Consider the following 13125-nt stretch of genomic DNA (forward strand, 5'->3'; position numbering starts at 1 on the left):
GCTGTACCCTAGTCAGTGAATTTCCTTCTGGCCCTCAGAAGAGCCCCAGTTACCCCTGCAGGGTCCTTCTCCCTCCTGCTTTGCCTGGATAACTCCCTTTAGTCCTCAGGTCAAAAGAACTCTCTTCTCTGAATGTCCATGGTCATCATATTGGTCCCAGCAGCTGTCCTTTTGTGTTTGGTGGGTCATGGAGTCCTCCTAATGGTCCCTGCCACCATAGTTGGGTCCCTCAGCCAATGCTCTGCTCTGGAGAGGACTTTGAAAACAGACAGCCCCTGCCCCATGAAAGGGAGAGCCTGGGAAAGGAAGCATCACACTTTTCATAGGGATATGTCATAGGGAGGGCTAGGGGCCCTTCCCTAGTGGCTCAAATGATCAAGAGTCTATCTGCAATGCAGGAGACTGGGTCAGGAGGATCCCCTGGAGAAGGGAATGGCAACGCACTCCAGTATTCTTGCCTGGAGAATTCCATGGACAGAGCAGCCTGGCAGGCTATAGTCCAAGGGGTCGCAAAGAGGACACATTGGAAGAGGACACTGCTGAGCAACTAACACTGTTTTCACTTTCACTAGGAGGGAAGACGATGAAGTGGGGGAAGAAGGGGTCAGGGAAGGTCTTTCTAAGGTGGTGCATTTCAGCTATGATCTGATAGATGAGGAGAGGTTCACTGAGTGAGGGGTGGAGGTGAGACTATGTCAGGCAGAGCAAACAGTATGTGGAAAGACCCAGAGGCAAGAAAGAATTTGGCAAGGAACTGAAAGGAGGCCTACTTGGCAAGAGCTTGGGACGCAGCGGGGAGTGAATCTCAGTGGCTCAGTGGTGGCCTCTGGACGGTTCCCTACCTGTCACGTGCCTTCATGATCCCACACCATCTGGCCCTGCTGACCTCCCCAACCTCATGCTGAGTCAGTTTCTTCTGCAGAGGGTAAATCTAGTTTGGGATGGAGAAGTCCGAGTTCCCAGAAGAGTCCATCTACTCGGCATGATAATGTTCTGGGCCTGGTCTCCCTGTGGGCAGGGGACATTGGGTGAACCCTGGTCTGGAGGGAATAAACTGGCCCCTGCAAAAGGGTGTGGGCTGGGGGTGGGGGTGGGGAGTTGCTCAGGAGAGAGAGAGATCCATGTAGACTCTGCTCTGCATCTCTTTTTGTTGTTCTCAGCCTTCGGGAGAGCCTCGGCAAGCATGACAGCTCTGTCTCAGCTCTTACTTAGAAAACTAACTCAAGAGCAGTGCCCAGAGTTGGGGTAAAGCAGATTGGGAAAGATGGGGAGACGCCTTGGAGATGCCAGGTTTAAGACAACCAGTGGGGCCAGCAGAGGCTGGGGGCTTAATATTTGTTATTTGGGTATTAGTAGGGTGTCTGACCTCTGCAGGTGGGAGAAAACAGGACATCTGGGTTCTTAGTGCATAAAAACCCACCTTTCAAAAAAAAAAAAAACCCACCTTTCCTGGTGCGTGTGGCTGGGCCAGCCAGTACAGGGGTCGTGGGGAAAAGGCACCCCCCAGAAATGGAGGAGTGGGGCAGGGCCCTGCAGACTGAGGATGACAAGTGCAGAGAGGCATGGAGGGTAAGAGAAGGAAGGGCAGAGCTCTGAGCATAGTCCTACCACCGGGGTCCACAGGTGATGGAAGACGTTGGGGAACGCTACCAACTGTGCCGTGTTCTTGATGGTACCCTCACTTTCACAGAGAAGTGAAAATCCTCAGAAAACCTCCCTAAGTTTCATAAGTGAGAAGAAAACGTAGGAAGGTTTGTCTGAGGCTGACACAGCTGGCAGAGGAAAAAGGTCAGAAGTGACAGACAGTCCTGCCCTTGAGGCCCGGTGTGGGCAGGGGCATGGGATCTCTGCAGGGGCGGGCAGCCGGGTGTCCAGACGGGGGTTGCCAGCGGTAGCTTTGGGTGAGCAGAAGCCACCTGGGCCAGAAGAAGCCACCTTCCTCTTTCCCTTCCCCTCTCCCCGGCTCCGTGGCTAAGCGGAGAGCTGGATGTGGTTGTGGGCCAACACCTTTATTCTGCCTGTGTCCCATGTTCCCCCGCGCCTGGGGGAGAGGCTTGTGTGGTCTGGGTTGCAGCCCAGAGACAGTCCAGGACAGGAGCATGGTGCACCTTCCGGAGAGGCTGGAGATGTCTCATCAGAGGGTGTCACTTGGTCTGGGCCTTTGAATCCGCTTCTACGCTGAGGGACGGCAGCTGCACCCCAGCCAGGGGGTGGAAGCCGGGGACCTGCTCTTGCTCTTGGATCTGGTCTCTCAGGCGCTGGATCTCCAGGCGCTGCATCTCGATGATTCTCCCAGTTTCCTCCTGCACATTCAACCTCATGGTGGGAGGGACACTGGGCAGGTCCTCGCTGGACACTGCAGGGGACAGGGCAGGGTTAGGCTTGGGAGATCTGTTCCCGGACTGCTGCAAAGGTTTTTGAAAGCGGCTTATCCTTCCTTCCCCCACCAGCCCCTACCCCCACCCCTGTACACGTTCATGGAGCATCTACTATGGGGTAGACACTCCATCCCAGACGCTAGGAATAAAGAGAGGCGCCGTTTCGCCGTCTAGCAGTGGAGAAGTGAAAAGACACACTTTGGAGTGAGAAGGCAAATGCAGAGCCTGACCTCAGCCCGGCCTGTCTTCTGATCCCCCTAGTCTGTCTGCCCCCGAGGCCCCTCCATGCGCGCTGTTCATCCCCCACACCCCCACACCGAGAGGGTGCCGCTCTCCCTGTTGACGCAGCTTGGCCTCCAGGCTGCCTGTCCTCACGTAAACCTGCTCCTGGAGACGCTTCCGGCTGTGGTCACTCACGCATGTTCCCTGAGGATGTCCCCTGAGACTCTCAGCCCTCCTCCTGGGCAATGCTGGTGCCCACGGCTCATTCCACTGCCTGGCCTCATAAGATCCAACTCTCGGCATTGACGTGCATGGCCTGCCCACCAGCTCTGCATCTTCCCTTCCCTCGTCATGTCCAGGGTGTTTCACTCCAGTGCTCCATTCACCTCTTCTTTGGCTGAATTGAGACTTCATCTTCTTGGACAACTCCATGTTTTACCCACCAAATGGGCTCCTCTTAGATTCACTCCCTTTTCTGTCCAGTTAGACCCATGGTGAATTTCTTCTATCATCATGACAGCAACTTTGGTATTCTAGATGCCCTGTTGCTCTGCCCCCAGGTACCCTGCCTAGCCCAAACCCGAGATAACCCGACCATCCAGGGTTTCCAATTTCACATCTGGCCTGCTGCACACTACCAGAAAAAGTAACACGTGAGAGTCGAATTCTTGGTTTCCAAAAGACGGACTTTATGTACATCAGCAAACTCTCATACCCCACAGTGGCTCTCAGGAACTTCAATCCCTACTCCAACTCCTTTCTCCCACTTAGAAACAAAATTGTGATAAAGTCTATACAACATCACATTTACTCTCTTAACCATTTTTAAGTGTACTTTTTAGTAGTGTTAAGTACATCCACACTGTTGTGCAATCAGTCTCCAAAATCCTTTTCATCTTGAAAAACTCAAACCTCATACCCATTATACAGCTCCACGGCTTCCTTGCCTGCAACCTCAGCAGCCACCATTCTGCTTTCTGCCTTTATGAGTCTGATGACCCTAGGTGCCTCAGATCAGTGGAATCATACGGTATTTGTTCTTTAGTGTCTGGCTTAGCATAATGTCCTCAGGTTCATCTACGTTACATGTCAGAATTTCCTTCCCTTTTAAGGCTGAATGATAGTTCATTGCATTCTATACCACAGTTTAGGGCTTCCCTGGTGGCTCAGCGGTAAAAAATCTGCCTGCCGTGTAGGAGCCGCAGGAGACTTGGGTTTGATCCCTGGGTTGGAAAGATCCCCTGGAGGAGGGCATGGCAACCCACTCAAGTATTTTTGCCTGGAGAGTCCCATGGACAGAGGAGCCTGGTGGGCTATAGTCCAAAGGGTTGCAGTGAGTCGGACACGACTGAAGTGACTTAGCATGCATGCACATTTTATTTATCCACTCATTGTTGATGGAAATTTGGGCTGCTTCCACCTTTTGGAAGTGAATAACACCGCTGTGAACATGAGCATACAAATATCTCTTTGAGACCCTGCTTTTACTTCTTCTGGGTATAAACCCAGAAGTGCAATTTCTGGTTCATATGGTAGTTCTATTTTTAATTTTCTGAGGAAAACACCTTATTATTTTCCATGGTGGCTGTACTGCTTTATGTTCAGACGAACAGGACACCAGTGTTTCAGTTTCTCTAGACCGTTGTCAACACTTAGTCTTTTCCGGGGTTTTTGTTTGTTTGTTTGTTTGTTTTTGTTCTTTTTGGTTTGGTTTGGCCTGGTTGATAGTAGCCATCCAAATGCGTGTGAGGCAGTGTCTCACTGTGGCTTTGATTTCATTTCCCTAATTGTTAGTAATACTGAGCATTTTTCATGTGCTTGTTGGCCATCTGTGTTTTTTCTCTGGGAAAAAATTGTTTAAGTCCTTTGCCCATTCTTCAGTCAGGTGGTTTTTCTTTTTCTTTTTTTTTTTGAGTTGTAGGAGTTCTTTATATATTCTGGACATTGACCCCTTATTAGACTTATGATTTGTAAATATCTTCTCTCATGCCATAGGTTGCCTATTCACTCTGTTGATTGTGTCCTCTGATGCCCAGAAGTTTTAAATTTTGACAGTCTCGTTTATTATATTTTTTTCTTTTTGTTGCCTGTGCTTTTGGCATCATATCCAAGAAATTGTCAAATCCACCCTCTCCTCTGCCCTTAATGAATGACTTTGCTACCTTCTACACTGAGAAACTATCTCTCCAGCTCCTGTACCACAGTCAAGCTTCTCTCTCAGTGGGAGAGGGGTCTCTTTCCTATCCACTGCAGACCCCTTCCCTGGATGAAAAAGTAGAAAAGAACAGATGATGATGGCCAAAGAAGAGAGAGATAGCCAACCAAAGAGGAAGTGGTCGGCAATGGCCAGTGGGCAGCCTTGCCTTGGACCTCTAGTTGGTCTGATGAGGCCAGCATTCAGCATTCAACCTTTCTAGGGGAAGTCTGGCTCCTTCTCTTTCTGCCTTTGCTCCTTCTGTCTTGTCTTTTGCTGTGGTTTCTAGGTTCTTGATCTTTCTAGGCTCTTGATTTCTTCTAGACTCTTGACCTTTTATCCTCCCTGTGTTACTCAGTGTTCCTGGTAACCATTTCCTCAGTCAAGCCCTGGAGCCCTGGGGAGAGTAGCAACTCTGGGAAGGTATAGCACACCAAGGCCTCTCAGCCTATCCACCTTCTTGGGCCAGCATCACTTGCCTTTGCCTAGTTTAAAACTACTAATAAATGAACTGGTTAATTTTAAACAACTTGGGAATGTGTACTTGGGGCTAACTTGTTTTGGTGGCACCATGTTCCAAATCAGAAGCCAGCCTTCTTCATTTCAAGGCAGACAACTGGTAATACCTGTCTTCAACTATTAGAGATGAAATCTCCCTTGAGTAAAGCTCTATGAAACAAGTGACATGATGTTTGGTTTGCTTCAGAATAACCTACTGTGGATAAGGGAGGAAATAACTGGGTTGGGGGAGGGGCTGGAGATACCAAGGAAGCAAGAGTGATAGGAGGTGACACTTGTTCGAGTTGGCGGAATGGATCTGTGGAAATTCATTAGACTTTTCTCTTAATTTCTGTCTGTGTCTGACAGTTTCCATTGTATTGGGTTGGCCAAAGTTTTGTTAAGAGTTTTCTGAAGTGCTTATAGAAAAAACCCCAAAAAACTTTTTGGCCAACCAGCAGCAGTAAGAAGAACCTGGCTATATCGTACAGTGTCCTGAGGAGGTCTCAAGCGGTTATTTGCTACACTGCTTGGGCATATTTGAAATATTTTTTTAAAAGAAGTTTTGCAATTATTCACAGACGCATCTATGCGTCACTTCTAACTGAAGATGGGTTCACCTCTAAAAAGTGAGGTTCTCGGCCGTGTTAACACATGTGGTACTCTCATGTCAGTTCTTTAGAGCTGATACTGTTCTGGTACTACTCACAGAGTTGAGTCTCTCAACTTCTCTTCAACTCGAACAAAAATGGCATGTGAGACAAGTCTATATATATATGATCATATATATATGGGCTTCCCTGGTGCCTCAGGGGTAGAGAATCTGCCTGCAATCCAAGAGCTGTGGGAGATGTAGGTTCGATCCCTGGGTAGGGAAGATCCCCCAGAAGAGGGCATGGCAACCCACTCCAGTATTTTTGCCTGGAGAATCCCATGGACAGAGAAGCCTGGCAGGCTACATAGTCCATAGGCTCGCAAAGAGTCAGACTCGACTGAAGTGACTTAGCATGCACACACAATTTTATATATATTATAAGGCTTATGTATTATATATAAGGCTTATGTATTATATATAATACATAAGGCTCCATGTATTAAGTTTCTCATAGAATTTAGTACCAGAGAAAGGCTTGCTTCCCCAGAAATAACGTCCTTTCTCCATACGAGAGCTATATTAACTATTATATTTTTTCCCTTTTTGTCTTAGCTATCAGAAATTCAGAGGAACTTTATAACTGCAATAACTAGCTTGCTTAACATTTCTAGGGTCATTCTTCCCACTCTCCCTTTAAATAGTTTCTGGTCCTTCTTTTTGCCTTTATCTTCTTTGTACAAATCCACAATCCTTTACCCACAATTGTAAAATGCTAAAAACTTTAAAAATGGAAAGCATTTCAGATTCATGAACTTTAGTGTGAATATTCATATGTTTCACTACAGAAAGACTAATATATTTGATTTCAGGGCACTGCCCCAGACTCCTCTAGGGATGTTATGTAATGTATATATAGTATGTTCTTCCTAAGATCTGAACGATCCTGAATTCTGAAACCTTAGCTAACCCCAAGGATTTTGGATTTGTGAGTGTTTGAATGTGGTAGGGTCCTCACAAAGCCTTTGGGGAATGGGCGTGTGGCATGCAGAGGTGCCCAGGAGGCCGTGGGGTGGGTGTGACCTGATGCAGGAGGAAGTTTGGGAGAGGCAGCTTTGGAAGCCAAGAAGAGACCTGTTCGTGGCTGCCTCTGGCCCCTGGATCCCAGTGCCTGTCTTTCTTGGCCACTGGTGGCATTACCTGTCTCTGAAACCTCTGGTTGAATTTTCTTTGTCAGTTTCAGAGCTGCTTCAAGGTCATAGACTTGGGAGCGGGTGAACTTCAGTTCTCTGCGGAGCTCATTAATCTCCTTGATCAGGGAGACATTTTCCTATAGAAAAGGAGGAGGAGAGAGTGAGTGTAGATGGACAAGTGACCAGCGGGCACAAGGCCTCCCCTGACCTGGGGCTGAGGGTGTGGGGAAGGTCAGGCTTGGTCGTGGATCCAGATTACATCTCTGGTTCCTCTGGTGGCATGAGTCTTTATTCTGGCTCGTGGATTGGTCTCTTGAGGTATCAGCTGACTCACCTTCAGGTGGACTCTGGCAATGTAAGATACAGACAGTATGCACCATTCCCATCCATCCAGGCTCTTCCCATCAGCAGCGACAACAAGGCTTTTCATGGACTTAATGCACTGAAGTTTCCTAGTAACCCTACGCATAGATTCTGTTACAATCACAGAATGCCGAGAAAACCGAGGCAGAGAGAGGTGATATAACTTACCCAAATTATACAGATAACATGTGGCAGAGCCAGGATTCTGACCCAGCTCGGCCCCGGAGCTCAGAGCTCGTCAGCGCTGTACTACACTTTGCTTTTTTCCATTCATTACTTGAAGAGCTTAGGGTTTAGTGAGGGGTCTGGGCACACTTTAGTGAGGTGGCCACCTTACTGGGATGGAGGAGTAGGACACAGCAAAGGCACTTAGCCCTGCCTGAATGACCAGGATGGATTCCTAGGAACTGAACTGAACGGACACAGCAAATACTGGCCAAATCTACCTAAGACGGACCAGTTGCGGAAACACGCTGTGCTTCAGCTTGGGACTCCATCTTCAGAGGGGCCAGTGGGGAGTCTGAGCCCAGAGGACAGGGTGATGCTGAGCGCTGCTCCCAGCCAGTGGGATAAGCCTTCTCTGTTATGAGGATGTGAATTGCAGACACCCTGGCAGGCCCTCCCTCCAGCGCCTCTTCATCTAAGCAGGTCAGATCTGCCTTCAGAGTTATAGTATATCACTTAATTTCACTATTCCTCATTTAAAAAAAAATGTTCTCCCTCTTGGATGAAATGCCCAATTATTGCCACTCCTTTGTTCTCTCAGGCTCAGCTTTGTGCCTATTTTTTGATAAAGTCAGCAGGTTTTCTCCTCATTTTTAACCCCTTTAAACAGCCCAAATCTTGGAGATGCACAGCCCACATTTTCTTCCCAGATGATCGGTTTCCTCCCTGCTGACTTTATATCATGACATAATGAATTAAATATGTATTCATTGGATTCTAAGACCTTGGACTCTGCCTGACCCATAAGAGGTTCTTAATAAATATTTGTGGAAGGGATGAGCAAATGAATAACTAATGCAAGATGCCAAGTTGAATAAGATGAATGTTCCTAATGAGGAAATTACAAACCAGGGGGTAAAGTCAGGGGAGACCAGATAGAAAGGAGTCTTCAGAGAGCCCCAGGGAGCCCCTGGAGACGCCAGCCCGCTCAGGGGCTCTCTCCACACCTCCTCTTAATTGAGGTCGCTTAGTTTCACTTCCTCTGCCTCATTCAATAAAGGAATAGTTATCAGAATAAAGATCAGAGACTAAAAGTGCCATTTCCCCAGTTCTCTTCAGAAACACTTTAAGGTGCTTCTTCCCAGGCAATCTCTATTCATCTTGTCACTCAACCCTGTCGACTGTGTGTCTGAACTGAATTTCGTGTTCATTCATCACCGGCGCTCGGCGTCTCCCCTCTGCCACTGTGGTGGCCCCACATGGAATCCCTGCCACTCCCTCCACCCTGACACCCGTGTCGCCATGACTGGGATCTCTGGCTGCAACCTTTTGATTTACGCACTTCTGACCCTACTGCCAGCCCTGGACACCTCTATGAGACTGGCCTCCTAGACGGGTCTCTGGAACATGGCTCAGTCCTCACTAGAGCATCACTGAGGCCCAGGACTCAGCACAACCCGATTCCTCCACTCTGTTCATTCATTCATAAAAATGGGAAGCCTACTAGGTGCTTATTATGCCAGACGTGGGGGTCCAGCGTGGATCCAATGTAGAGAGATGCCCTGGAAGAGTGAGTAGGGGGTCACCAGTGTAAGGAAGCCTCCCTGTGGAGGCAGGGGGCAGGGAAGAGTGTCTCAGGCCCAGAGCTAAGAGGGAGCAAGCACTGAGCCACCCAATTCTTTACCAGCTGAGAGCCACGAGGGAAGCCCAAGAATACTGGAGTGGGAGCATATCCCTTTTCCAGCGGATCTTCCCGACCCAGGAATGGAACTGGGGTCTCCTGCATTGCAGGGGGATTCTTTGCCAACTGAGCTATCAGGGAAGCCCGTGATGATGATAACAATAAGATAATAACATCACAGCTGACTAGATTCCTGCACTGTATCAGATACTTTGCATACACGACATCATTGGTCTATACAACCACCTTACGAGGAAGCTGTAATGAGATTCAGTTTCAGAAGAAGAATCCAAGGCTGGGCATGGAGGGCAGAGCTGGGATTCAGATCTGGTTGTGTCTGCCCACAGGCACCTCCCAGGCTCTGCTCTCTCACCACTGATGTACATCACCTCCATCCACACCTCACATAGGATGATGGCCAAGGAAGCTCAGAGAAGTACAAGTGGGGCTGCCTTAGTACAAAGTAATACCAGAGGGCTTTCTGGGGTGGCCCGTGTTCTGGGGAGTCCAGAGGTCACACTGAGGTCAACTGTATATGCCTTGAGTAGTTTTGTGAAATTAAAATGTGAATGCAACAGATTTGCTGAGACTTCTGTTCCAGATCCCTCTTTGGTCAGGAGTCTACAAGAACTCCTCTAATCCTTCAGAGCTACCCCGCCCCCCCCCCCCCCCCCCCCCCCCCCCCCCCCCCCCCCCCGCCCCACGCCCAACAGCTCCTCTGGCAGGGAAAATCTGACCTTGATCCGCTGAGCACCAAGACTTGGGGTATGTGAAAGAGACACGCTCAGGGATGCCAAGGTCTGTTTAGATAGAAAGCCTTCTGAACAAAGAGGCTATGCCAAGCTGTCCAGGACTGCCTTCGGTTGAGGACAATGCCAGAAAGCTCCAGATGGGAATGACATTGAACTTCAGACTCCCAGGAAGAAGGGCATGGAGAGGAAATGCCTAGAGCACCCCCTACTGGCCTACTTTGGGTTGACATCTTTAAGAATACAGCAGTGTCTGGTTAGTGCGCAAAAAGCAGGCAACGATTTATTCCAGAAACTTGGGAGCCCTGCATCCAGTGGTGTCCTTCCCGAGCCCACAGCTGGTGGGGTCGCCACTTGCCTAAATGCACAAGTGAACCATTTCTCTGTTTCTCTTTCAGCCTTCCTCTCACATCCAACCTGACACTTCTACTCATCATCTCTACTCTGAAATGTCTTCGGACATCACAACCTTTCCTCCCAAGGCCTGGCATCTTTCTTTATCATGAGAGTCATCTTCTAAAGGGTTTTCCTGCCACCTGCCTTTCCCTACCGGTCTTTCCCTTCTGCCCACAGAGGTAACATTTCCAGAACAGATAACACCCCTACCTACTTAAGAAAACTTGGGTGGCACCAACTTATAAGATAAACTGCATGCTTCTTGGTGTGACACAAAAAGCCCCTTCAACGTGACCCTAAGCTACCTACCATTCCAGCAGGCCCTTTCTCCTTGCCCCCATGCTCTGCTATAAAGTTAGGTCAGAGGATTCCTGGGTCTCCAAATACCCCAAAGGTCTCAATCTTCTCTGACTGTTCTCAGGTTGTATCCTTGGCCTAGAAGGTTCAATTGCTCCTTTACCCCCTCTACTCACCGTTCAAGGCCTAGCTCAAATGCCACGCCCCCTAGCTGAAGCCCACCTCTCCAGTGAGTTGGCCGGACTACATGCCTGGTGTGGAGCAGTAATTACTTGTGTCTGGCTCCACTTCCCTAGGTGAGCCCCATGAGAGTAGGCAAGTCTTCACATTCATCTGGGAATCCTCCATGGTCAGCCTGTAGCTTGGCATGTGAGAAGCCCGCAAAATATGTGTCCTGAATGAATAAAGTATGTGTCCTAGATATTTGCATTCTATTGCAAATCCTATTTTCATATCTGCAAGCATGCATGAGAATGAGTGACAAGTGCTCCTGTCTGAACATACAAATGAAACACTGACTTCATTTTCTGTGTCTTCTAACAAGTTTCTCTCAGATGCCATGTCTGCCCCAGCCTTCCTCGGCCCTTTGACACTTAAGTGTCAGGGCCTTGGTTCCTGTAGACGCAGTTCCTTACAAACACGTATCAAGGCAGTGGGTGCCCCAGGTCACCAGCTGGGAGGCCTGGAATTGGCTGCATCATGCTGTCTCCTATGCCCCCAGCTCACGGGTACCCCTAGTCCATGCTGTGATGGACTTCTAGGCTCTCCTACTGGATTTTGCCTTGGTTTTTGAGTAAGTCTTTTGCTCAGGAGAAGGGAAGGAAAACTGCATTTTTAGAACCCCTGTTCTGCACAGGGCCAGTGCCTGATGCTTTACATTAGTTAGCTCATTCAATCCTCGCAGTCACTGGCTGAGGTTGGCATCTTCTCCTCTTTGTACAGATAGGAAGGTGGCTCCTGGAGAATTTGAAGAGTCATCTCCCCTCCCCTGAACCTGCCAGCAAGAGTGGCTAGCAGGAGGATAAACCGGTTCTGAACTGAGACAAGGCTATGCTTCGTCGCCCCAACACCTTGCCTGGCCCTTAAGATCAACGAAGGAAACAATTTTTATCATCTAGAATAGAGGTTTTGAAAGTTTTTTTTTACGTCTTTCAAACAAAATCTTACACAGAGCCCACTGAAGTAAGCAAGGCATCTTCCTGGTTGAGGGGATGGTGGGGCCCCAGAGCCCTGCGTCCTGACCCCCCCTTGCCCCCTGCGGTTGTCTGCGGCACTTCTATGCATCTGCAGGGCTCTGCAGCACACAGGTTTACAATGCTGCTGCAGCAAACACTCTCCGGGGAGCTCCTTGTTGACGGCTTCTTCTGCCTGCCATCAGGGTTCTCTGCTTGGGTTCCCTCTGCTCCTGCTCCCCCGACTCTCACCCTGGCTCAGCAGGAGTGGGCAGGCAGTCCCTGGGGAATGGGGGAGCCAAAGGGGGACCTTCTGCCAGCCCCGGGCAGCCTCCTGCTGACGCTCGAACTCTTGTCTATCCTGTGGTCTCCGCTCTCTTTCCTTTTCCTTCTTCTCCTAGGATTGACACTTACTTTGGGGGCCCGGTTGGCAGAGAGTGAGGAACCCAGCCCCTGGAGGACCCCTTAGGCCTGTGCTCTGGTGGTGAGTCACAGATGAGAGGTCAGCAGTGTCACTGGCTGACCACCTCTCCTGCAGTCCCCCTGGTCCCCCTGCCCTGCATGCTGCATGCAGCACCCATGGGGGCTCTCCAGGCTTGGGAACACTCAAGACCCCTAGCAATGGCTCTGTGTATCAGCTGCTGCGAAGAGTCCCATCCATTGGATCCACTGCCATCTCTGGGCCTCTGGCTGCTTTCAGGACTCAGGAGCTGGGCCGTGGGCTGCTTTTAAGCAGGGGCTGGTTGGAAGGTGGCATGAGGCCCACCAGGCCTGGGTCTGGCCTAGACTGCACTGTGCTCTTCCCAGCTGTGTTCGGAACTAATTTGTTTCAGTCCAACTGTAGCTCATCCCCATTCCGGTATTTAAATTATAGCATTAAAGAAATACAAACGTTAAAAGATATGTGCCTTATAAATGTAATTCTGATGTTTTCTCTTACTATTAATTCACATTAACTGCCTCAGATGATACTGATACCCAGATAGAAATTGGCGGCAGAATCCTGCCTGGCAGTCCTGAAAGTGCACTTGAATGGAAGCAGTAGTAATGGGGTTAGGCTCTCCGAATAGCCCGAGGAAGGGTCCTGGGAGGCCTCATTAAATCAGGCGGAGGACAACCCATAGGCTGGGTGTGTTTGGCTCCAGACCCAAGAGAACAGTAGGGACCCGATGCATCAGAAAAGCCAGAGGAGGTGGGAGGAGACAGGCATGCTCCCAGGAGAGGA

At 49.4% G+C, this 13125-nt stretch overlaps 1 protein-coding gene across 1 annotated transcript in view; it reads right to left on the bottom strand.

Annotated features, from left to right (window-relative positions):
• Window positions 1–2128: 2128 nt before the first annotated feature.
• Window positions 2129–13125, bottom strand: part of CFAP57 (cilia and flagella associated protein 57) — a 65440-nt gene continuing 54443 nt past the window's right edge. Inside the window, exons 21-22 of the mRNA XM_061120060.1 lie at window positions 7085–7214; window positions 2129–2356 (exon numbers count right to left, since the gene is read on the bottom strand). Of these exons, the coding sequence (XP_060976043.1) occupies window positions 2145–2356; window positions 7085–7214 (342 nt within the window). The 3' untranslated portion in view covers window positions 2129–2144. The remainder of the gene's footprint in view (window positions 2357–7084; window positions 7215–13125) is intronic.

The sequence above is a fragment of the Dama dama genome, chromosome 20, assembly GCF_033118175.1.
Source record: "Dama dama isolate Ldn47 chromosome 20, ASM3311817v1, whole genome shotgun sequence".
Taxonomy (NCBI): Eukaryota; Metazoa; Chordata; class Mammalia; order Artiodactyla; family Cervidae; genus Dama; species Dama dama.